General features: G+C 44.1%; 1 protein-coding gene across 1 annotated transcript in view; it reads left to right on the forward strand.

Annotated features, from left to right (window-relative positions):
* The first annotated feature begins 5,379 nt into the window (after positions 1-5,379).
* The window catches only part of hmcn1 (hemicentin 1), a 42,870-nt gene continuing 22,580 nt past the window's right edge, over positions 5,380-25,669 (forward strand). The window contains exons 1-31 of the mRNA XM_068743463.1: positions 5,380-5,635; positions 8,960-9,030; positions 10,224-10,382; positions 10,473-10,595; positions 10,909-11,080; positions 11,279-11,385; positions 12,920-13,040; positions 13,114-13,377; positions 13,490-13,634; positions 13,827-13,948; positions 15,521-15,790; positions 17,053-17,194; positions 17,303-17,430; positions 17,575-17,688; positions 17,869-18,027; positions 18,360-18,551; positions 18,633-18,728; positions 19,268-19,395; positions 19,498-19,642; positions 20,597-20,709; positions 21,504-21,663; positions 22,098-22,263; positions 22,672-22,799; positions 22,888-23,139; positions 23,267-23,362; positions 23,556-23,750; positions 23,839-23,969; positions 24,509-24,656; positions 24,796-24,922; positions 25,020-25,174; positions 25,309-25,587. Of these exons, the coding sequence (XP_068599564.1) occupies positions 5,380-5,635; positions 8,960-9,030; positions 10,224-10,382; positions 10,473-10,595; positions 10,909-11,080; positions 11,279-11,385; positions 12,920-13,040; positions 13,114-13,377; positions 13,490-13,634; positions 13,827-13,948; positions 15,521-15,790; positions 17,053-17,194; positions 17,303-17,430; positions 17,575-17,688; positions 17,869-18,027; positions 18,360-18,551; positions 18,633-18,728; positions 19,268-19,395; positions 19,498-19,642; positions 20,597-20,709; positions 21,504-21,663; positions 22,098-22,263; positions 22,672-22,799; positions 22,888-23,139; positions 23,267-23,362; positions 23,556-23,750; positions 23,839-23,969; positions 24,509-24,656; positions 24,796-24,922; positions 25,020-25,174; positions 25,309-25,587 (4,864 nt within the window). The remainder of the gene's footprint in view (positions 5,636-8,959; positions 9,031-10,223; positions 10,383-10,472; positions 10,596-10,908; positions 11,081-11,278; positions 11,386-12,919; positions 13,041-13,113; positions 13,378-13,489; positions 13,635-13,826; positions 13,949-15,520; positions 15,791-17,052; positions 17,195-17,302; positions 17,431-17,574; positions 17,689-17,868; positions 18,028-18,359; positions 18,552-18,632; positions 18,729-19,267; positions 19,396-19,497; positions 19,643-20,596; positions 20,710-21,503; positions 21,664-22,097; positions 22,264-22,671; positions 22,800-22,887; positions 23,140-23,266; positions 23,363-23,555; positions 23,751-23,838; positions 23,970-24,508; positions 24,657-24,795; positions 24,923-25,019; positions 25,175-25,308; positions 25,588-25,669) is intronic.

Consider the following 25,669-nt stretch of genomic DNA (forward strand, 5'->3'; position numbering starts at 1 on the left):
CAATACAAATAACAATACAAATAAAAATAAATCCAATATTAAATTACGCAATTGATGCAACGTAACATTAGAAAGACAAAAAATAAAATGTTATTACACCGCCAGTGCAAACTAACAATTAATCTAAAATAAATTACACCACTGATGCGAGATGACAATAAATAACTTACATAAATTACAATAAATTACTAAAGCAATTAATACGTGCAACATAGGTGGACAAAAAAAAAAGGAGGGGGGGTTTGACCCGGAGAGAGTCGTGATGACTATCTCCGTTTCTGTCCCCCTGAAAGGTGTATTTTTAGGGCCTTTTTGAAGGAGGCCAAAGAGGTGCATGTTTTGAGGGCGGGAGTCAATCCGTTCCACCCTTGGGTGGCCGTATTGTAGAAAGATGATTTACCCATGTTAGTCCTATAGGAGGGGGTAATCAGGTTGTTGTTTGAGCTCCCTCTAGTGTTGTGGCTGTGGGTGTCACTAAATCTGTGGAGGTGTTCCGTCAGGTATGCAGGGATTGAGGGGACTGAGGGCAGAGCTGCATTGACTATTTTAAATGCCAATCCCATTTTGAGTTGTTTAACCCTGTCTTCTACCCTGAGCCATTTTAGGCTAGCAAAATGTCCAGGAAGAAGGTGGGTCATGGGCCCCAGACTGAGGAGTAGCCGAATCAGTTTGTTTTGGGAGGTTTGGAGCCTGGTTTTCAGGGACATTTTGATGTTTGAATACCAGGAGGTGCTAGCATAGTCAAAGAGGGGCTGAACGAGGGCTGCAGCAAGCGTCCGGAGAGCACTTTTGTTGACAAAAGCAGACATTCTGCCCAAAAATCTTGTTCTCTGATTGACTTTTTTGATCACCTTAGTTGCCATACTATCGCCAGACAGGTATTTGTCAAGAACACAGCCCAAATAGGTAATCTCTTCTTTGCTGGAGATGACTGTATTATCGACTGTGACCTTGAAATCATTAACATTTATCTCACGCAGAGAGTGTTTAGACCCAAAAAGAATCGATTCGGTTTTACCAAGATGTAGTGACAGTTTGTTATCGGTAAGCCAAGTACGGATTCTGGTGAGCTCAGAGCTGAGAGCCTCCTCAACCTGCACTTTGTCCTCTCCTGAAATCAGGAGTGCTGAGTCATCAGCAAACAGGAACAATTTGCAGTTACAGGCAGCATTCATGTCGTTAATGTATAGGAGGAACAGTAACGGCCCCAGAATGCTGCCTTGAGGAACCCCGCAGCTTACCGGGAGGGACGAGGACAAGGTTCCGTTTATGTCTACCATTTGTTCTCGTCCCTCAAGGTACGATTTCATCCAGTTTGTTGATGTGCTATCAAAACCAATCGCCCCTAGTTTATTCAATAAACTACTATTGTGCAGCACAATAGAAAGAAAATGCTGCTTCTGAGCAACTTGAAGAAATTACTCACCGAAATTAATACATTTTGGTGAAATTCAATGTATAATTTGGTCAAAACCTTGCATTTTCATTTACTTTTAACCAAAATAATATATTTTGCAAAGGGCAAAAATGTACATTTCAAGCAAAATATTCTTCATCATAAAATATTCATTTTCTGTTTGTTTTTTTGTTCAGACTTAATTAATTGAAAATAAAGATAAGTGATTTGTAAAAAATCAATTCTCAAATTAAAATTTTAACACAGAAACTCCTGTATCTTTTTCACAGGTGACCTGCAAACACAGATTAGATATTGCATATTTGTTGACTTCCTCGCATCCTTGTTCCCCACGTTGTTGCACCCACACTGTTGCACCAACACACAATACTGTAGACATTCCATTCCAGCAGCTTCTGAATTCTGTGAACAAAGTTAATTATGTGAACAGTGTCAACTGCAGCTTGACCAGGAGGAATGCACGGACCGTATAGCACAGTGCAAGGAACAATGAAATGAGATATCCAGGCGGCGCCCCAGCCAGATTCAATTAATTCTGCATCTGACTTCATTTGTACTCTTCTGTGATTTCCATTATCACCCCACTGCAACAAATAAAGAGAGCGACTGCAGAGTAAGTCCTTAGAAATTAGACTTCACTATGTGAGGTCTGCTATAATTCCACTTATAACTTTTTAAAAATAGTTTTTCCTTGGATTGCGCAGTTCCCCCTTATTCCCCTCCTGTTTTTATTAAAAGCAAACCCCAGACAAAAATAGTTGAGGGAGTGGGGGCGGGGCATTTTCCATCGCTGCCTGTGTGTGACAGATGTCTGCGTGGGTGAGAGAGCAAGAGAATGGGAACGATTGTTTTCACGCGTAAATGCTGGGTGTTCGTGCGGTTAACCGCGGATGTAGCGGACAGTGTGCGTTTATGAAAGCAGGAGAACCAGAGTAAGATAATAGAAAAGGGATTACAAAGGGTATGTGCACATCCAGCGAGCCTCATTGGCCAGACGGGTTGTGTTTAGTACAAAAGAGGGACTTAAGTGAGATGAGAGGCATTAAACACAGGGATTAGGCCTGCTGGGCTGTAGACTAGCACCAGGCCCCAGGGCATGCCCCATGTTTAGCTTAGTGGAAGGATGGAGCTCATTGGTCATGTGGATTTTGTTTGGTTTGACAGGAGGGGTGATGTTTGTCTGCAGTAGTCATGGTTTTGCAGTGTAACCTCTGAATCTATTAATTTACAATTTGCCAGATGCAGTAAACTGCAGCACGAGCAGAAAAATGTCAAACATCGAGGTGTTATCTCAAAGAAACAGCTGCAAAAAAAAGCTCACCCAAGAACCTCATCACCATCTCTAGAACGTTTTAGTCTGCTTTGAGAAAGAGAGGAAGTGTGTATGAGAGCGAGAGAGAGAGAGAGAGAGAGAAATGTCAGGGAATGAAAGATTAGGATGTGCCTGACTGAAGCAGCCATGCAGGCAGCAGCAAGCGAGAGTGTGAACACACATTACAGCCTGACTTTCTCACTCTTTCCTTCCTGTCATTGCTTCAGCTTTCTTTATTCTGGGAGTTTTTTATGTGTCTTTTGTCCAGAGCGAGTCTGTTTATCCATGTCACACATTTATTGCAATTTGCAAGATTCAACATCGATTTTTAATAAATAAAAAAAAGAAGAAAGAAAAAACGACTCCTAGATGAGGGAGACTGTTGGTCTAATCTCTATTTCGTTGTGCAATAAAAGTGAAAGTTGTACAGCTGCAATGTTGAATCCGTTGCAACATTCGGTGTTGTAAGTTTTGGTAAATCTTTGGAAAAACCGCCTCAGGTTAGTGGATCTGGGCCACCGTATGTCGCCACAACCTAAAACAACTAAAACAAGTCCCAACCGCGTGTCTTCCAGCTTCCCATCACTTCCAGCATCAACAGCCACAGGCAAAGGATGAAGTCTATTTGAAGCTGCAATTTCAATTTCCTAACACCAAAGCAGAAGTTCATACAACTCAAATGCACACAGGAAAGCATGACACACGTGGATTTCCAGAACGTGTGACAGGAAAATGTCAAACAAGGCTGTAATTTGTGTCACTGTGTCTCACAAGTTCCACGACTTTCACCCAGGCGTGTCCCTATCAGTCAGCAAAGTTCATTACTAGTTAATTATCTTCACATGAAGGTGTATTTAAATGCTTACCTCTTGAACTGGGGTGTGAGGTGGACACAAAATTGGTACCTTACATTGAAGTCATTGAAGTGTGTGTGTGCATGTGTGATGAAACTTAAATATTCTCCCTGCTATTTGTCTCCACTTTATCTTCAAAGAAGACGTGTATTGGCAGCATTTCCTCGTCTGTATCTTCTCACACGATTTGCTTTTTGATGAGTGAGTCACATTGCTAGCTTAGCAGCACGCAGTGGAAATGAATGACACAAAGCGACAGTGTGTGTGTGTGTGTGTGTGTGTGTGAGTGGGTTAACAATCCTTTTATTGTTTTGTTTTTTTTTGCTGAGGGAACAGAAGGTCTCCAGAATGTTATCTCAACTTGGAAAAGACAGGATTTATTTATATTGGGAACCGTGTCGTTTAGTCGCTGACTGCATGGCCATGGTGTATGTTCAGCAGGCTTTAGCCTCCCCATGCATTTGCCATGCAAAAATTCTAATCTGCAGGTGTTCTCGTTCCTACATCATCTGAGTGCGTCTTGGTCAGTGAGGTTTAGATTCCTATTTGAATGTTTCCATGCCGAATGTTTCCATCAATATTCTTCAAAAAATAAGAAAATAAAATAAGAATTGTGAAATGACTTTACCAAAAAACATCACATGTTCTAATCCATCCTTCCCCTGATTGTATTTCTTTCAGTTTCTGAAGACCTGCAACAGCACAATGCAACATCAGTGACGTGGTAGCGCCACCTAGTGCCACAAAATGCTGACATTGATTTCCTTGATTTTTCCTTACCTCCAATTTAGTCACCAAAATTTGGTCTACACTGACGGAACATTAATATTATATTTTACTTGTTTTTCATTAGATAATAAATATTAATAATCTGAACAATATTTCTTCTTCATTTTTTGAGTCCAGTCGATGCTTTTTTCCACCCTCCACACAGTTAACACAAGAATTAGGTGTAGCAAATGGGTAAAATCCTCAACATGCTCCATCATGGGCACGTTTCATAGGGGAAACGCAATAAATAAATTATTAAGCTATCCATGTTAGTTGCTTTTATGTTTTTGTCAAGTGTATCTATAAACAAAACTTGAATTTTTAGAATAAATGCTTAAAAGAAAAAAATATTTTGCTTGATACTAATTTTAATACAAAAATGAAGTGTAATATCAGACTAGGACAGCTAGAGGTCAATAAAGAGCACAACATCAGCGCGTGGGTGGTTTATGGACGCTCTTGTCTCCTTCCTATTCTTCTCCAGCGTCGCTTCAGCGTTTCAAACTGTTGCGTTCTAAGTCCGAAAGTTTCAGCTTTACAAAACTAATCAACCGTCAATCGCACAAATCGGCTCATATCTCTCCGTGTATCTCAAAGAATAAATTGGACTTGCAAGATTGCGCGCGGTAATTAAAACCCATTAACATTACGCATTTGTGACGGTCGATGATTAATGAGCAGCAGCTGCGGCTCTTCTAGTGGCGCCTAAAGTGAATCAATTAACGCACATTGTAATCCAAAAACATCTCGACCAATCAGGGTGCCGCTATCCTGCACGAAACCTTTTCTTTTTTTTCTTTTTTTTTTTTTACCTTGGAGGCTTTCTGCCCAGCTGAGAGGTGGTCTTTGCGTGACAGGGGGCTGAACGCGCACTTCTGGAACTGCAGACAACAACCACTGAAGTTCCGTTCACAGAGAGGAGACGCACTGCGACTTTTACGCACGGGGAGAAACCAAAGATCGGCACGAAAACAAGGATTCCTCTGACGTTCTGCGCGCTGTAAATTGCTTTTTTTGGCTCTGAAATGGGCAGCGCATTGGTGTGGCTGTCCCTTGTCCTCTCAGTGGCATTTTCAGCCGGGCAAGACGCGAAGTCCGCGTCCACGGAGGAGGACATCCCGGAGGGCGCCTCCACCCTGGCGTTCGTGTTTGACGTGACCGGCTCCATGTACGACGACTTGGTGCAGGTCATAGAAGGCGCGTCCAAGATTTTGGAAACATCCCTCAGCAGACCGAAGCGACCTTTGTACAACTTCGCGTTGGTCCCTTTCCATGACCCAGGTAATAAATACATCCACATTTCTTTTTACATGTTGCATTTTTTGGTTCATTATTATTATTTTTTGCCACAGGACGTCCGAGCAGAAATTAAGATGCGATTGAGGACTTTTCATTTGTACTTCCTCTCGATGATCCGTTTTAAATGTAATCCATTTATATTCCGATCCACTGCAGGAAGAGGCTGAGCAGAGGTCAGTCTGGGTGATGGAGAATCCGATTCCTCTGCTAAACTTTAAGCGCATCTCCAATTCTCTTGCTGCTCAGCTCCTCGGGATAAACGTGCTCGCTATACAACAAATGATGAATTTATTATTGTGTGCCTTTTTTTAAATGATTCTTGGGCCATTTATGAAGGAGCTGTGATGGATCGTGTCTTGGACGGCACAGCCGTAGTGAAGGAAAACTTGCAGTTACAACTTGTGTGTAACTTCAAGGCTTGATTTGTAACAAATGTTTGGAAGTCATTCTGGGATTCTGTTCTTTGAGGACACTAACGGCTTGATTCCGATTCAGCGTTGAGTTCCCTTTACAAACCTCTGAACTCTTGTTTGTCTCACACTTCGGAGTGAAGTTCATCTGCTTCTTAAAGTCTTTACGAGGATGTCAGAATGGGTTTTCCTGAGGCCCCCCCGGGGGAAAAGATGAATGATTAGCAAAGAAAGCTGCCAAGATTTCCATGTTTTCTGCCCCCGTTTCTCTTTAATGGCTTTCTGCGATAAATATTACAGGGCATCAGATGGCATCGGATTTGTTTTTCTAAGAACTGTTTTGTTTCTTTCTGACGCAGATCCGTTTTCTCTGCCGTCTTTCCATTCCCGGTGTGATTACACCGTCCCTCCTGTTTGATTTGGCTCCTTTTTTTAAATCACAGGATTAGAGCTTCCCTTTATTTACATTTCCATCTGACACTGTAAACTTTAAAGTGTGTGTTTGCATATCTGTGTTTCTCTCAGTCTGTGTGTGAAGGGAGAGTGTCGGGAGGATGCCTGTGTGTGTGGGAAGATCAGTCAGGAAGCCCCCCCCCCCCCCCCCCTCCATCCTACAGCAGGGAGAGAAAGAATACTTCACAAGTCATTTTTACAGAGGCTCCGGGGTTGAGATGGGTTAGACCACTCAGGATTTATGTTCTCACCATTGTCAGTCAGAATATTTAAAGACAGCTACGTTTTTTTTTTTTTTGTACTGTTAAATTCAAGCAGTGACTGAAATATGTCAGTTTGATCTGATTGTAATCGGGCCTCATTCAAGTGTGGGGAAAAAATCAGATTGAATCAGATGATGAGATATGCAGATTCTCCTTCATCCAGGCCATGGTAGTCCTCAAAGGTTGAACCAGAATCTAAACCGAAGTCCGTTTGCTTCTGATTCAACTTTTTGAGGAACAAAAAAACGGAGACACATGTCTCTGCTTAGTAGATTCCGACTGAGCTGGATATCCCTGAGGTACAAGCCTGAGTCGTCGTCTGCCCAAAATCAACTCGCTGTCATCAAGAAGTTCAGATTCTAACATTCAAAAACCCACATCGGTCTCCAAGTTGGTTGTCTGTTTTAGCGACGTATGTCCTCTGTAGATAGGTTATGAGTGGCTGGAGGGGGGGGGGGGCTGCTACTAGAAGGGGGTGTTGAGCGGTGAGAGGAGATGACTGGAGAGGCTTCCACCTCCTCCGTGTGATCAAAGGCCCTCAGCTCAGAGCAGCCTTTGTTGCCGTCCAGCGTTCGTTTCGACCATCCCCTTCTCCCTTTGTTTTTTTTTTTGCTGTCCAGAAGCAGCAGCTTTTTGTCTCGACCGCCCCGGCTGTGCGAGATTACAAGGAGCCTGCATTTAGCTGGACAGAGTCAATAATGATGCTATTAGGCTGGAATGCCAAAGAGAGAGGTGGAACATTTTTGGAGAATTAAAGGAGAGAAGAGTGCAGCAGCATACAATGTATGTCTTTGTGTTTCATGTTCCAATAGAACTGCCCTGAATTATTAAAATGGCCTTTCATTTTTTTTGATGAAATCCTGGTCTTTTCCTTAAGCAATAGAAAATGAATCGAGATATTGTGTACAGTAGATGTGACTGCCGCCGCCGCTGAATACGCTCTATCGACTGTGACGCAAAGTCTTGCCAGCTGCAAACACAAAGAGCGCAATTTTCCTAAACTGCCACATGGCATCATTTTCACAACGGTCACCAGTACTGGAGAGTCTTTGAAGTGGTTCAGCATGAATGTTTTCAGCTTGTGAAGCTATGGTGTCATTGATTCACACCAAAATAAAAAAATTCCAGGAGACGCTATACAATGACCTTAGAATTCCTTACTTCTGATGTAGAGAAACGGAAAGTCACAGTGACAGCCTGAATGCCGTTGGAGCTGAAACTATGTTTGGGACTGGAGATGTGCCAACTTGGTTCCTTCTCATTAGACTTTCTGGGTCTATTTAAGCTCACACTTAATTTGATGCGTGACTTCGCAGCCAGCACTAGAGATTAACTGATTGCGTTTTCCCCTTTATTTAAGTCCACTTGTGTCAAAATCTCACACAATGGCTTACAAGGAACAGATGAGATGCAGCTCATCATTTTGATTTTGTTTGATTTGGTTATGTCCCCACCGTTGTTTTGCCTTCTCATCGGACCTCAGAGCATTCTTTCTCGCCGAGTTTTTCCCCTTGGCCATGTTCCTGTTTTCTTCCATCACAGAAAAAACAAAACAGTCTTCACAAAGACTATGGCAAGATGGCTCTTTCTAAATGAAGGATTAATTTCCTCCTCTTTGCCACAATTATCCATGTGTTCTTAGGTAACACAATAATCTCCCGACAATCCTTGTCGCCTGCTACAGACAGGTGGCTACCAAGCATCGATGTTTGGTGTCGGTACTGAACAGGAACTCTGAAGCGCTGCCTTGTAAATGTGGACAGAAGTTTTTACTTTAGGTTACAGATCATATGCTGATTGGAGGTATAGTGGGCATTAGCTGTGGTTTTCCAGCGGTGCTGGTGCAAAGATGGTGGATGCCGTTGGAGGCATTGCCAAAAATAAATTTGAACGAAAGCTCACAGCCATGGGAAAAGAAAAGAGATGTCAGCTTTTCCATCGTTGAAAACTCTGGCATGAAAGCCATGTTCCGCTCAGAGCAGCCAGACACATTTCCACGTCTATTTTAAAAAAGGTCTCTGATTCCTGTGAATGTTCCTTTTACTTAAAAAAATGTATAAGGATGCCAAAAATATTGGTCATTAAAAAAAAAAAAAGGCTTTATTTTTGTGTTTTTGGATGAAACGGAAATCAAAGCAAGTTGCACAGAAAAATAAATGCCTTGTCTTTTGTTGTTGCAGAGATTGGACCCGTAACAATAACAACGGATCCAAAGAAGTTCCAGTATGAGTTGAGGGAGCTGTACGTTCAGGTGGGTTCCAGTGATCACATAGAAGCATTAGCTTTGAATGCTACAGCCATAGCACAAGGCCAGCTGGCATCGACGGAAGCAATGGACATCTGAATTTGTTGGCGAAAAAAGAACAAGCCTAATCAGCCGTTCTGAATTAGGTGATGAAAGAAATGTAATCTTTTAGCAGTTTTTTATTTTTTCATATGAAGCTGATAGGCATATTCGTATGTTGAGCCTTCAGTTTTATTTATAAGACCTTTTCTTCCCATGCTTATTCGCCTTCCTGCACCATTACAAACAAACGTATAAACAGAAATACACAATGGATGGAGAGCTAAACGGGGTTCTGCCAAGTTCAAATGTTTCTGTAATTGTTTGGAATGGGAAAGAAAGATGTACAGAAACCCTGATTGTACAATCAGGGAAACATATTAGTGCTCTAAAACCAATGCTCTTCATGTCTAAGAATCAGAGAGACGAGCCAAATTCAAAGGTTTGTCTTTTGAAGGAAACAATTTGGCGACTGTCTGTGCTTCCTTGGCATAAGCTCCTGTTAATCTGGGATGTGTGCATGTTGTGTGTAGCATGGAAGAAATCCAGTTTCCTCGTTTGCTGCTTCATTCCTGAGTCTGTTTTTATTCCCCTCCCCTCGTCACCTGCACAACTTCTGAAGATGTTTTGGCCACGGTATGTGGAAATGATGACTCTTTGGAGTTGACATTTTTGTTGAAATTGAGGTTCCCCTGATGTATCTAAGGATGAAGATGTGAGGCAACACCCCATATTTTAAGGCATAAGAACCAGTGCCCAGAGAGGTTATCGGGCTGAATGGGGGGAGGGTTTTTCTATTTCTTCTTGGTCAAAGGGGAGATGATGGGGGGTTTAGGAGAGACAGAGGGTTCCTGTCTCTTCACCTTCCACCTCCTGGCCTGAAATCATGGGTCGCCTCATTCCAGATGTTACTCTGGGGGTGATGAACTGAACCCCTCCGACACACAGAGACAGAGACAGATAGTCTGCTGGAATGCTTCATAGGACAATTGTCTTGGACGCCCTGAAAAAGAGTGCAAGAGTGCAAGAGAGATCAGTGAACCAAAAAGACGGCACATATTCATTCATTCCATTATAGAACACCTTTTCCATCATGTCGCCCCTGTAGAGAAAAGTGTTGGAGGTTTGCAAATATCTGATGATATCCTTCTGTTCTTCAGGGAGGTGGGGACTGTCCGGAGATGAGTATCGGTGCCATTAAGATTGCCTTGGAGATTTCTTTGCCGGGATCCTTTATTTACGTTTTCACAGACGCCCGTTCCAAAGATTACAAGCTGACCCATGAAGTCCTGCAGCTCATTCAGCAGAAACAGTCACAGGTTTGGACTTTTATTCTAATGTACTGTACATTGAATTAAAGATTTGGAAGTAAATACAAAGTTTTTTGGTTTGTTTGTCTTTTATGGCAGGTGGTGTTTGTCCTGACAGGGGACTGTGATGACAGGACTCACATTGGCTACAAGGCTTTCGAGGAGATTGCCTCCACCAGTTCAGGGCAAGTCTTCCATCTGGACAAGAAACAGGTCAATGAGGTAAGCGCATTAAATTTGGAGGTGGGTTTCTGTTGTCCACTGGAGTTTCTGAGTCCCGTCTCAAAAGTCTTGCTTCGGCCATAGCATTGAAATCATCTCGGCCTGGGATGTAATATGTGTAAATTAATTTGCAGTAGAAGGTTTTACAACCTCGCTCGTGTCTTTTCTCAGCCCATGTTCATGTCTGGACTTCAGATCAAATATGCAGGGGACATTTGATTGATGCATGCCATAGCTCTTTCTAACCTTGAACTGACAGAGTAGGACTGATTATATAGTTTATAATTAATTCACTTTCTTCCCTTTGCTGTAGGTTCTGAAATGGGTGGAAGAGGCTGTGCAGTCGTCAAAGGTCCATCTGCTGTCCACCGATCACTTTAGTGGGGTTAGCAACTCCTGGCAGATGCCCTTTGACCCCAGTCTCAAGGAAGTCACCGTGGCTCTCAGCGGCCCAGCGCCCGACATTGAAATTAAAAATCCACAGGGTACAAAAAAGTGCAACCACACACAAATCGGATTGTCGTTGAAAAATTGATGTGTTAATTAAAATACAGAACATGTTACGGGTTGGTGACAAAAGTAGGAGAAAGGAAAAAAACAAACCCGAGGCTTGTATACTGGATACATGCATAAAGAATAAAGGCTGCAAGAAGAGATTCCTCATGTTCTCTGTGGTCCTCTAGGAAAGCTTGTGAGACAGAGTGATGGCCTGACGGAGCTCCTGCACATTCCCAACTCTGCCAGAGTTGTCAACATAAAGGACCCGCAGCCTGGGATGTGGTCTGTCAAGGTAAACGATTCATCCTTTGCCAGGGGGTGTGTTTAAATCACTGCTCCTAACAATCCCCGAAGCGGACCTGTCTTTTTAAAGACTTATTGCAAATAGCTCAGCGGTGTAACTTTGGAATGAGGTCGCGACCCTTACCAGGAGGGAACTATGCCCCTGAGGAAGGTTCCTGAGATGAATTACTGTGGTAATACATCATCATGTCGAGATACAATCAGATGTAATCAACTTAGCATGCATGTTGTCTGGTGAAAGCATCTGTGCGGGAGCACAAACGTCATTAGAAAGACATTTTGCGTTGGGAAATGGCGAGCGTTCTTACCTGAGTGATTTGTTGAAGGGGCCTTTGAGGCCACGGCATCCTCTGTAGATTCCTGCTGGGAGACTGAGGCTCATCTCTTGCATAGCTGTGATGCTGCATTTATTCTCGTACAACATACGGCATTTGTTTTGCATTCTGTAGTGAGGCTGTATTGTCTCTTCCTTGCTGTGCATCTTTTTAGCAAAGCGTATTCTTGAATCCTAGTTTCATGTTGCATTAGCGCTGGACTTGATCAGTCCTGATAACATCAATAGTTCTTCAAAACCACAAGAGCTGACTCGGCTGAGTTTGAGGGGAGTGGGTCCATCTGACTGGGTGGGGGTTGAATTGCCTTAATGACAGGGACTCTTCTTGTCCTTGGTAAGAGCATGACCTTAAGGGACCTCTCCCCTAATTATGGCCTCATTTACAGGCAACTCTCGACCCTGGGACCCACGAGGGCGAGTTTGATGACTACAGCATGTATTGTTTTAGGCATTAGCATTTCAGGCTATGCAGGATCCCTTTTGTCCTGTTGTTACCTCTTTGTTAAAGGTAGTTCACGTCTGGCTTTGTTGTGTATTGCACTTTTCTGTTTGGCAGTTTTCCTTGGGGAAGCTGTGTTTACGTACAGGAAAAATGGTAAAACACCGTGCATCCACAAATTGTAGGACATTTCAGGCAATTGCAAATGACAATGTGAGTCAGTGTCTGCGACACCTCCAATGCATTTATTTCCTCAGGTGAGGAGTTTCCATCTTTCAACAACCTATATTTCAATGCAATTACGGCGTCTCTGCGAAAACTTCAAAAGACCTCCACATGAAGAAGACCACACGAGCTATTAGCCGCTCCTTGATGATAGTGGTTGCGTTTCTATAATTAAAGTGTGAATGTCGGAGGGAATGGGTCATCTCTGGATGGATGTTTAATGAGCCGTGGAGAGATGTTTGCCACTCAGCCTCGAGTTAACTGAAGTGGCTTGTCCATACATGCAGGGATGGGGTATGGAGACCTGGACCTGATTCCCAGCTTTGTCGCTTGCAACCACGTCTTCTTTGGCTTTCTTTGAATGAAACCATTTCGAACGAATTTGATGGAAGGCTGCGAATTAAACTACAGATTTGAGTAAAAAGATGAGACTACAAAAAGGGCTTATTTTATTTTAAGAGAATAACCAGTTCTCTTAAGTCACTTTACCAGATGCACATCCAGAATATCTCCTTTTCATTTCAGACCTCAAGTGAAGGAAGACACTCTGTTCGTATAACGGGGGTCAGCACCGTTGACTTCCGAGCCGGATTTTCCAGGAAGCCCACGCTTGATTTCAGAAAGACCGTTAGCAGGCCAGTTCAAGGTAAGCGCCCGTCTTTCATTCATTATTACTTTTGAGGCAGAAATATATAAAAACTGTTACATTGACTTTCCAGGAATTCCTACCCACATCCTTCTGAACACCACTGGGGTCTCGCCTCCCGCTCGGGCTGACAGGCTCGAGCTCCTGTCAGTCACTGGCGAGGTGATTAAAACGTTGCCAATCCGCTACTACCCTGAGCGTCGTCCGTATGGCCTCTGGAACATCACAGAGTTCATTCCGCCCAACGAGGCCTTCTTCCTGAGGCTGACAGGATACGACCTGGATGGTTTCCTGTTCCAAAGAGTCTCCAGTGTGTCCTTCTCTAGCTTTATACCTGGTCAGTGATGCGAGTTGCCGCCCATAAGCAGACGGCGCTGTACGGGATTGCTTAGAAATGTGATTGATTTGCTGGATTTTTTGTTTGCTGATTTCCTTCATCTCTCTTTTAGACGCCCCTATGGTGCTGATGCCAGCCACAACTCATGGTTACTACCTCCGGGGTGGGGCAGTCAGCTGCCAGGTAGACAGCCTGATCCCCTTCACGCTACGCTTCAGCAGGGATGGGAGGAGGCTTGGAGTTGACCAACTCTTCCGGTGAGCAGGGCAGCCATAGTCAAACTGAAAACAATAAAAACATTTCCATCTCTACATTAAAATGTGTCACCAATAAAGTTTTTACCAGTCAAAGTGGTGAGTTCGTAACGGATTCGTTGGATTGAACAGTATTTGCGATTATTAAAAAATAAAGAAGATGCATGGACTAAATGTTTTCTCTTTTGATTCTAGCGAATCTGGCAGTGCATCATGGGAAATCCTGCAGGTCACTCTGAAGGACGAGGGCTACTATGAGTGCATTGCGATTAGCTCTGCTGGGACAGGAAGAGCTCGAACTTTTTTGGACGTGTCAGGTAATGACACGTACAAAGATCATGAACTGATGATGACAGATGACTTATTTAGTGATTAAAATCACAATTACATCAGCATGTTTGCTGAAGCACCTCATTATGCACATATCATTGGAATCCAAGCGCCAGTCTGTCGGTTGAATTTTATAGGCTTTAAGGTCTTTTCCTGTGGATCCCATGCAGAGAACCCGCATGGCAGCAGCCGTGATGTCATGGAAGTTTACTCTGTATGTAAGCTGACTGTCTATAAATTTCAAGATGAGAATACATACAGAATTATAAATACATTTCAGGATGCGGCCCAAAGAAAAGAAAATGAAATTAATACTTTTGGTTAATGATTTAGCAACATCTAAATATTGGTCATCACAATAAATAAGAAGTAATAAAAACTTAAATTATGACTTTGCGATTATCATGACTCTCAAAATTTGAGTTCATATTAAACCGGTGGGATCATTTAATGATTTATACATTTCGTTTCACTGCTGGCCCAAATAAAATGTAACCGTCTGTTACTAAATTCTCCGCATTGCTTTTATTTTTCACTCCAGGACCTTTCCATTATGAGTCCCAGAGCAGTCAGTAAATGTCACCTTTATCCAAATTTCTCTTTTTTTTCTCCCAAAAAAATATCCTACTTCACAAAATTCACCAGAGCCTCATTAACATGATGAATGCAAGCAGAAAGGAAGAAGATGGATTGCAGAGAAAAAGAAAGTGAGAAGCAATTGAAAGACACTTAGTGAAACCGGAGAAGTGGAGATGGAGCCAGGCAGGAATCTGTGTAATGTAAGACCGTAACTCTTTACTGTGACTCATCCGTCCAAAAGTAGAGGGGGGACCTAATTTGTCCAACGTTTATCTCTAAAATTAGGTGCAATTAATCTTCCTTCCCTACAAGTCCGACCTTTGTTACTTGGCTAATGATACTGGATGGCCGGTCTCCATGTTTTACACGCACATAAAACCCGGTTCAGCTGCCAACTTTATGTTACCCTAATTCCATTGAGCTCTTCTGAAATCTTCAGCATCCCCTTTCTGTCAGAGAAAAAGCTTCTGCCATCATTCCTCTCGCTTTCTTTCCCTCCCAACCCACACACTGAGAAACGTTTTGACATGATGCCATTAAAGGCAGATACAGTATAGAAGAGAGATGGACGTGATAAGCTGCACTTTAAAAGAATTGTGATCAAAACTGAAGCAGCACAGGCAGAGATCTCCTGACTAGTTGGGATGCATGTCCAAAACCACTGGATCCTGCATTCTCCATCATGCAAAGCATCTTTTGCCCTGTTAACCATGTTTCAGGCTCATCATCTCCAGTCTGTAACGCAGGACGTCTGTTATAAATCTGCTCCATGGTTCTCTTAATGGGTAAATGCTAGGGGTGTGTAGCAGTTACACAATCCAACTTTATATACTTCTAAAAGTCCTGATGGTTCATTGAAAAATGTTGCATTTCTCCATGCAACTGTGTTGGCAAGAATCACCACTTTCTGCTAATAGAAATTTCGCTTCCTTTTAAGATGTAAGATTCCCAATTACATAATTTATGCCTCCTCCCCTCAGAGCCGCCCCCAGCCATCACAGTCGAGGGCAACGTAACGGCTTCTCCTGGCTCCCGAGCTGTCCTCACCTGTCACGTTGTCAGCACGGTCAGCTTCAACCTCACCTGGCTGAGAGGAGGTCACGACGCTCGTCTGGACCCACAGGTGCACGTCTTGAACAACCTGTCGGTGGAGGTGCCCTCCGTGACCCCAGACCACTCCGGCTGGTACGAGTGCATTGCTGTTAACGAAGGAGGGGTGACTGCAGAGCGAATCCACCTCACTGTGGAAGGTGAGGCGCGCGCGTGTGTGTGTGGTGTGTGTGTGTTTGGATTCTTGGGTATGATTTACTGTAATTCCACAAACACAAATTCCTTCCCAAACCGTTGTCCCTCCCCGGCTCCCTATAACTCACCCTAAAGCTTTATGGCAGCTCCAAACCGGAGCTTTCCATTTCCGGACAGCCCTCATAGTTTTTCTTGTACAGATGGAAGACGGTATCACTGGCCAGCGAGGCAGAGCATCAGCTGGGCCTCGACAGGAAATGACAACGTAATCGAGTCACTAAAACTGTCATGAGAGGATTTCAGACCATTTTGAGGAAAGTCCAGGTGGTTTTTAGAATTGAAGGAAAATAAGTATAAGAACAACACAGGATTTTGTTTTAAATAATCAAAACTGTCCAAATGAGTATTCAATAATTACAGAATTTATCTCCAGAAACCATCAGATCCAGATGAATCTGATTCAATGGACATGTATTTTTCTGCATCTTGGATTTCCCACTTATTAATGTCTTTTCTACACATCACCCTGTTACATACGTTCCTCTTATTATGTGCCGTATCTCTTCTTCTTCTGTAAACCAGCTGTTAACTAGCCCAGGGGCTAATTATCTAATTAGCCCCTGTTTAGCACCTTCCTAGTTATTGGTCTCACTTTGAAGGGAGATCCGTTTGTGGACATACAGCAACACAGACGGAACACATTAGAGCGGAGTCTTTTCATGTTTCCTGTTTAAGAGCAAGTACGGGGAGTCGGGAGGCGCTGAAAGGATGTTAGAACAGCACTCATTTCCAGAAAGAAGGGAAGACGGAGCAGGTGATGAAGGGAGCACTAGACAAGCGTCTTCCTGACACATTGAGGCTGCTGCTGAGTCAGGGTTAAAGAATGCATCTTCCCTCTCAGGGACCTCTTCTTTTTTTTTTTTCTTCTGCTTCTGCCCTACTTCTCCCCATCGGGGCGGGGGTGACCTCTTGAGTCACAAGAAGCCGGTGAGGTGAGAGCTTGGTCTGGCTGTAAACACGGAAAGAGGCCCGACTGTTGATCTCTTTGGCCATATCTGGGTCAACCACAGCGCAGCTTCAGGCGCAGCTAAGATCGATACAGCGGTCGGTGGAGGTATTTCAGTTAGTTTCAAGTTTAGCTTGCAAACCACGCATCACCAGTTGGAGTCGAAACATGGGTGCAAAGCTCCCCAAAATGCTTGAACCTGTGACTACTGTGATCGATTGATTTGATGACCTTGTATTTTTTGAATCTCCTGACCTGTAGAGATGCCTAGGGTTTCAGTCGAACCTCGGAATCATACCTTTACAACGGGAGATGAAGTCAAGATCAGGTGCACAGCCAGCGGATACCCTCCACCCCATTTGGTTTGGACCCACAATGGGATGTTCATCATGATGTCCAGCAGGTTAATCCATCTTCTTTGAGGACTTTTATCAATCAAATCAGTCAAAATCAACAATTTTTCTTCTTCATGGCACTTGAAAGCTCTGAAACATGCACCTTGTGTGCTCAGACATAGGGTGACTCCTGACGGCATGCTGGTTATAAGACTCATGGAAAAGCAGGATGGAGGAGTGTACGGCTGCCTGGCCAGCAACCAGGCTGGGACCGATGCTGGGAACTCCATCCTCACTTACATTGGTGAGCCTAATCCCTCAGATGCACGGGCTGGAAACAATAAAGATCCTGTTCCACCTGTGCAGGAATTGCAGCAGGTACCACAGTTCCATTTTCTTTCTCCCTATCGCACTGATGTTTTTTCTACCGTTCGATATTCCTCTCTAGAATCCCCTGTAGTGACGGTGGCTTTGAGTGATATTCTCATTGGCATCGGAGAAACCGCGGTGATGGCCTGTCTTGCATCTGGAACCCCACAGCCGGAGATCTGGTGGTACAAAGGTAACGGCATTAAAGTGTAAGGTTTGCTCTTTCTGTAGGAAAATAATGTAGGGTCAACGTGAGGCTGGAATAACGCCTCATTTAAATGACAAAGATTTGAGTTGTTTTTATTATCTAACGTTTCTGTTTTGCTGAACCAAGCATGCCATTTTCCACATTTGCATTTAATCTAATTGCTAGGTGATGTCCAGCTACATTCGTCATCCCGCTTCACGGTGGATGCGACGGGACTCACACTGACCATCAACGAGGCCCAGATCGTGGATGCTGGAGATTACGCCTGCGTGGCAGTGAATGCTGCTGGCACCTCCTCAGGAAAGATCTCTCTTGATGTAGGAGGTGAGACGACTCTACTGCTCTTTATAATGAACTAGAATGCAGCAGGTGGCTTTTTCACGATATGCATCTGAGACTGATATTCCATTTTCCTTCTTAAATAGATCATTGGAAATGTTTTAGGAAAAGGGAAATCTGTGGAAGTGGAATTTCCAGGGATTTCAGTGCTCTGGAGGAGCTTAAAGCCTCTGCTAGTGACTTCATTCCCCTGCCATATACATATTCCTCAAAGGATATAATGCCAACATGTTCTTAAAATGTCTGATCCTGGAATAAAATGAGTCCGCTGGATTCAGTCGGATGAGTCAGATGAATCCTCACCCTTTCCCCCCCAGCCCCACCCAAGTTCACCCGAGAGCCGCTAGACGTGGCGGTCGACATCGGCTCCAACGTGACCTTGGTGTGCCTCGCCCGTGGTTACCCAGAACCGGACGTCACCTGGAGGAGAGAGGACCAACTTCCCATTTTTAACCGGCCTGGATCACAGAGCACCGTCACGCAGAGCAGCGGGGGTCTACGCTTCACCAGTGAGTGTTTTAATGGATATGTGCATGTGCTTTATATGTGTGGAGTTTGGGTTTGTGTCAAATGATCCATTTTTCTCTCAGAGCTGTGGGTGGAGGATGAGGCGGTGTATGTCTGCGAGGCTCACAACCACTTCGGCCAGATCGAGGCCCAGGCAAGGATCACTGTTACCGGACTGGGTAAGAGACTTTCCATCCCTGAACGCTTGTATTCAGGGACTGATTTATTTGGTCCATAATCTCCAGGGAGAAACTGACAGTGGTTTGTGTGCAGCAGGCTCAGTGAAAAGTGAGAAGATCTTCAAATGCCTTTTCACTTCAAACGCTTTCCTACATTCCCTTTTGCGGAAGTCACATTTTTGCGAGTGTGTCTAATCGTCTTTCTACATCCAGGTCGTTCCGCATCCAACCCACAGCACCTCTGAGCACCAACATCTGTCTGTACGTCTTTTTCGTGTGGGTGTTTGTCCTTTATCCTTCACATGCGAGTGTGAGTTCATTAGCACATGTACGTGTACCTTGCTAACACCGTTTTCTCTACAGTGGAAACACAGTGAAGTCCTTTTATGTGGGCCAAAATTTAGAAGTCTCAGACCAGATGACTTGTATGTTTGCCCCAATGCCCCCTTTTCTGCCCTGACAGCAATGTCTCATGAGAAACACACACCTCCCCGCTTCCTTTCAGCCCCGTAGAATTGTTCTGTGCTTTGTACCTGCAGTGGCGCCCGTCATTGCAATGAGTCCGACGGTTATCAACGCGATCGAGGATCAACAGGTCTCGTTGTCGTGTGTTCTGTTGGCCGGAAAGCCGCTGCCTGAGAGACAGTGGCTCCACAACTATGGCTTGGTGAGGATGAAGCTCAGTTTTTGGACAACTTCCAGATGGATTTTGCACAGGAGTTAAATAACCAGGATTTTATTTGAACCTGTAACTCTATAAATCTTTCAGGTGACCTCAGACCAGTACGTGACGGTGAGGAAGGATGGCAGCCTCCATATCGAGAGCATCCAGCTGGATGATGCGGGCGATTACACCTGTTTGGCTGAAAGCGTCATCGGGGCCACCAACCATACCACCACCGTCAACGTGTTTGGTACTGTACAGGCTGGTTTAAACCATTTTTGGTGTTCCTGTTCTATTCTGGAGAAGTGCTAAAACAGGCTACTTAAAGTTAACACAACCCACAGTTCTTAGAGCATCCTGGAACACGAGCCGGAACATGCAAATCAGCAGCGTTTAAAACACGACCAACAGTGCTATGTTTAATGTCAAACATGTTGCGTGAAAAGAAAAAGGAGTTGTGAAACGTGTAGTGTCCCATCTAACTTTTCTTTTCTTCTTCTCACACCGCAAGAGGCTCTTAACTCCATGAATAGGATTATCTTTGAGGTTGCATTAAACCGGGAGCAGCTGAGGGTTTGCAGCCCAGTGAAAGGAGAAAATGTGTTCACCATTTATGTTAAAGTCAGTCATTGCCAGATTCGAACAACTTAGAAATAAATCATCCACGGCATGCAAGTGAAAATTACGGCTCCCTCAGTTCTTTAAATTAGGTCGGTTCATTCATTGGGTTGGAAATCTACGCTATATAGGTGGGTGCATAGTCAGTTTTTAATAACCTAATGGAAATACTTTCCTCATAGCCAACGGTACCTATCTACAGCACTAAAGTACACGCTTGGAATGCATTTGGAGGACCAACATGCAGTACTGGCTCATGTTGTGCGCTCTGTGCGTGATTCTGCAGTTTAGTTCATTCACATTTTAATTTCCAAGGACATGCTCCAAGCCTCAAAGGGATGATCTCTTCTGCAGATACCCGAGACCGTTCGGAAAACAAGGCTGATAACGATGGAAGTAGAAAAAAGAAAGAGGAGAATGATGTTGAAGAGTAAAGATAAATATCTGGCCATTTATGTGCAACCACAAAACACTTAAGGAAAAGCACAGCGTATCCAAAACACGCTCTTCCCATTTAGATTTTAGAAACTTTGCATGAATGTTTGTGTTCACAACATGTTGGACGGATTCTTTTTCTTATTTGCAGTGATTCCTACCATTCAGCATGGCCCCCAGGTGTTCAGTACAATAGAGGGCACACCCATCACACTGCCTTGTCAAGCCGCTGGAGTACCCGCCCCTGAGATTACCTGGGCCAAGGTATGTATCAGCGAATCTGACTGTAAAATAAGCACTGCTGTCCTGCTTTCCCCACCGCAGTTCTGTCTATAAATGGTTAAATGTGGAATCAATATAAAAAGTGCAGGTCAAAGGTCTAACCAAGATCACAATTTGACCAAATCTGACCATATAAAACCCCAAAAGGTGTTTGTACATCTCTACCGCCAAAGTAAGCAATATCATCCATCATTATGATGTTTTACTGCAAATTAAGAGCCATTGTATATTTTTGCGACTGATAAACTCCTACTCTTGCGCTCTAACTGAATTCTGCTGCAGAGGTCGGATTGAAAATGTGCACGTTTTGTGTTCATTCTGTTGCGTCAAAGGCCAAACTCTCTTTTAGTAACGGAGGACCCTTGGAAATGCCGCTATGTCCCTCCCTCCGCTCCATCTTTGACATGATTTTCTTGGAGCTGCTGGAGTGAACAGGCCTACAGGGACAAATGAAAGCAGACCCTGTTAACTTTTCCTCCAGCTGTTATGAAGTGATTCGATCTAATCCCTTTGCTCTTCTCTATAACATCATATCAAATTACTCGCGCCACATCCAAAAGAATGCTGAGCAATGACACGATGCTGGTGCACTAACATCACATCTGCTTCATATTTTGGTTCTTCCTTGGTATTTATCATCAGGGAAGAAATTCATTTCATGCATTTAAGCATTCTTAGTGGGTCAAACCACATTTCCTGCTTCTTGTTATGGACATGTCAAGAGTCGGTAAAGCTGAATTCATGAAACCCTTTCCCTGATGTGATTTGGTTTGTAGGGTGGGGAACTTCTGCACTTGGGTGGTCCAGCCTTCTCCCTGATTTCTGATGGCAGCCTCACGATCACCTCCCCCTCTGGGAATGAGGCCGGAGAGTTCATCTGCACGGCTACCAACGCTGCCGGCTACGCCTCCAGGAAGGTCCAGCTCACCGTCTATGGTGAGCTTCGTCACCAGCTTTTCTTAGAAAGATAAATGAGTCGTGTGTAGCATTTAACGTGAACAGTTTATGACTAAATGGCTGCTTTGACATTAGCATAATTACCGTTATTACTCCCAAGAGGCCTAGCAGCATCTCCCAGTGAGAAAACTATATAATACACATCACACACTTGGATTTTGCAAGAAAATGGGTGTGCACAACAAAGATACTCGAAAATATTATTCTAATATTCTATGTTGGATTCATGACTGTTCTTGATTCTTAAGCCAGTTTTAAGGCTTTGAGGAAAGCGTGAAATCACTTGCAGACACCGGGGTCCAAACCATGCTGCTTCCAAAACGTGCTCACGTAATTCTTTTTTTACATTTTCTGAAGTCGTCACGTAGAGATTTAATTAAATTTGCTGTTTTTATGCCCGTGTGTGTCCCCAGTGCGACCTAGATCCAGTGCTGTCGGTGCCGGAGGCCCGGTGGAGCCAATAAAAATGTCAGTGATCGAGGGTGAGGATGCCATTTTACCATGCGAGGTCCACAGTGTCCCACCTCCCACCTTCAGCTGGGCCAAGGAGAGGCAGCTCATCTCCCCTTTCTCTCCCAGGTGAAGAAACGGCACAGATCATTTCCACTGATCATCCAACAGCCCCTTGTGCTTTACGAGGGAAGATGATTTTTATTGCTGAACCTTCCCTGTATTTTCAGAGAGATAAAAGCACATCATCTCAGCTGTAAAGTCGGATTCAGATTTGTAGTTCTATAAGGTTACGAGAACCTCCTGTGTCGTCATCGTCATTCTCTCTGGATTGCTCATAGCTTCAGGTTATAGTTTGCGGTTTGATGAGATGACTGAGTAATCATACTCTTCCCTGTCATTTTTTCTCTCTGCCTTCTGAGTACCTGGAAAGGCAGTTATGGTTGTGGACGATGGCAAATTAGTTAGAAATGCTCGAGTATGTTTTTCATGCAAGTCCCTGAGTGGAAAAGAATTCAATGTGTGTGATATTTCCAGGCACATTCGGCTTCCCTCAGTGTCCATGACGATCTTGGAGACCAGAGTATCAGACGCTGGACTTTATGTTTGTGTTGCCTCTAATATCGCTGGTAACCTGACACAATTCATCGAACTGAGTGTTTTGGGTACGTCGGTTTTTGAGTCTAGTCTTGGTCATGGTAAATAAATAGATTGACGCTTATTGAATCCAGTCGTCTATCCTCTGTGATGCAGTGCCGCCCAGTATCCAGGCTGGACCGAAAGTCATGAAGGTACAGGTCGGCTACCCTGTGGATCTGCCCTGTATAGTGAGAGGAGTCCCAGAGCCCACTCTCACCTGGACAAGAGATGGAAAAAGGTATCCAGTGTCACTGGACGGCAGCCTGGCATTGAGAAATGTGGGGATGGCTGATGAGGGAAACTACACCTGCACAGCCACCAACACCGCAGGTGGAGACGAGGCTGACGTTCAGCTTCTGGTACAAGGTTGGTATCGGGCAATGTTTCCCTTCTCTTTTAGTTTTGGTGACCACTGATCCAACGCAAGACAGCTCAGATGCGTTGTAGTGTATTTAGACTGGTTTTGTCATTGATTGTCTTTGTGTGTTGTCAGTGCCCCCAGTGGTTGAGGTATTGGAGCCCCCGTTCAACAGTCCTCTGCAGGAGAGGGTTGCAAACCAACGCGTTGCGTTTCCCTGCCCTGCCAAAGGTAAAGGAAGATTTCCACCCAGCTTCTGCCATAACATTATGAAGAACAAACTCAGTTACAGGAAAAGCTTTAGTTGCCTTTATTCAACAGAGATCGACCGTGAGCTGGATGAATCTCCACAGAAAGCTGATCTGTCATTTGTATCACATACTTGTGTTCTAATTTCCTTTCCCTTCCTTCCTCTGTTTGTCAGGTCTTCCCAAGCCAGCGATCCGGTGGTTGAGGAATGGGCAGGAGCTGACTGGTAACGAGCCCGGCCTTTCCATCCTGGAGGACGGCACTCTGCTGATCCTGGCGTCTGTGTCGCCGCTAGACAACGGAGAGTATGTCTGTGCTGCTTCTAATGATGCCGGAACCACCGAGAGGAAGTATCAGCTCAAAGTCAATGGTGATTGATTATGCCATGGCTCTGATTGGTCTTTCACTGATACATTTTCAAACTAATCTAATCACTCTAATATCTAATATCTCCACAGTACCCCCAGTTTTCCGTGACAGTGAAATACCGGGAAACGTATCTTTAGTCCTGAGCCAGTCCGCCAGCATGGTGTGTGATGTCACAGGAAGTCCAACCCCGGTCATCACCTGGTACAAAGATGGGACTCCTGTAGGTGAAATCCCCTTAAGATGTTGACATGTATTCAATATTAATAGATTTCATGTGTACAGTTCTGAGGCAATTCAGTTTTTCATGGTTTTTAGATCAAGTACCAGTTTGACTTCTTAGAGAGGCAAATTTCCACATCAAAGACAGAGGATTTAAATAACATGCCGCTATATAATTTGGATATCCTGCACTTAAACTGTGGTCTAGCATGGATTGGATCACAAATCTTTACATCCATAAAAAAAATTATAGAGAAATTACGATGCTCTTTCCTTTCATTTATTAGTGACCGAATGAGCTTTGATGACAGGATGCACTCTCCAAGAGGCACAGACCTTAAACCACAGTGCATCCTGTTTGCATTAGTGTGTGTGTGTGTGTGTGTGTGTTTGTAGACCAGCCAGGCTTAATGGCAGCATGGTCAAAACTGTAACGACAGAAAAGCTGCCTTGCTATTCAAATGTTTTTGGCATTTCTAAAACTCATAAATGTTTTTTTGCGTTTGCTTTTTAAAAATATATATATATATCTGTCTACAGGTAGTTGCTAGTGGCAACATCCAGATTCATGAAATGGGGAAAATCCTGAGCCTACTTAAAGCATCCACCGCAGATGCTGGACGCTACAGCTGTAAAGCCATCAACGTTGCAGGCAGCACAGAGAAAGACTTCTATCTGGATGTGCTGGGTGAGGAAGGGGTTGTGGACTGTGCAGTGCAAAGAGAACTTGAAATGGATGAACACAGAGAAATATGTAGGACTCTTTCTCCATCAATCTAACAGTTCCTCGATGAGTCAGCTATCGTACACTCTTCTTTGTGCTCCAGTTCCACCGACCATTGAAGAATCAGATTCACCTGGAGACGTTTCAGCCATCGTCAAACAGGAGATCACCCTGGAGTGCAAGGTCCGAGGTGTGCCATTTCCCACAATCCAGTGGTACAAGGACAGGAAGTAAGTTGCCACTTGTCTGAATTACTTTTACCTCATAAGATTGTTCAAAGAATTGTAAAAATAAAAAACACAACATGGGTTAAACTTTTGTTTTCAGGCTGGTGTTTCTTGGCGATCCCAACCTGGAGGTCACAAACCGGGGTCAGGCTCTGAGGATAAAAAGCGCCCGTCTTGGGGACAAGGCCCGATACCAGTGTAGTGTCATGAATACAGCTGGCAAGCAGTCCAAGGATTTCAACATCATTGTCTATGGTGATTGTGGATTTTAATATATCACAAGCAGTCAGATACAGCGTTAAAAACGTCATGCTATGAATCTGTTTAACGGCGAGCGAACGCAGCTCATATTTCATGGATTTTTTTTTTTCTTTTTCTTTTTACTACAGTGCCCCCCTCCATTAAAGGCGCTAATATAACCACAGAGGTCACAGCCTTACTGGACACAGTGGCCACGCTGCAGTGTGAGGCACGTGGCGTTCCGCCTCCAACTATCACCTGGTTCCGAAATGGGGAGGCCGTCCGTTCCGGCCGACAGGCTCAGTACGTCGAACGAGGTCACTACCTGAAGATCCCTCGAGCGCAGGTGTCAGACGCCGGCCAGTACACCTGCAAGGTGACAAGTGTGGCCGGCAATGCTGAGAAGACTTATGAACTGGATGTCTACCGTAAGAAGACATTGCTTTACTCAGACCTTGGACGTCTACTGCCCACGTTTGACATCAATCGTTTGTGCTAGCGGCAAAAATG

This window comes from Brachionichthys hirsutus, chromosome 9 (assembly GCF_040956055.1).
Source record: "Brachionichthys hirsutus isolate HB-005 chromosome 9, CSIRO-AGI_Bhir_v1, whole genome shotgun sequence".
Classification (NCBI taxonomy): Eukaryota; Metazoa; Chordata; class Actinopteri; order Lophiiformes; family Brachionichthyidae; genus Brachionichthys; species Brachionichthys hirsutus.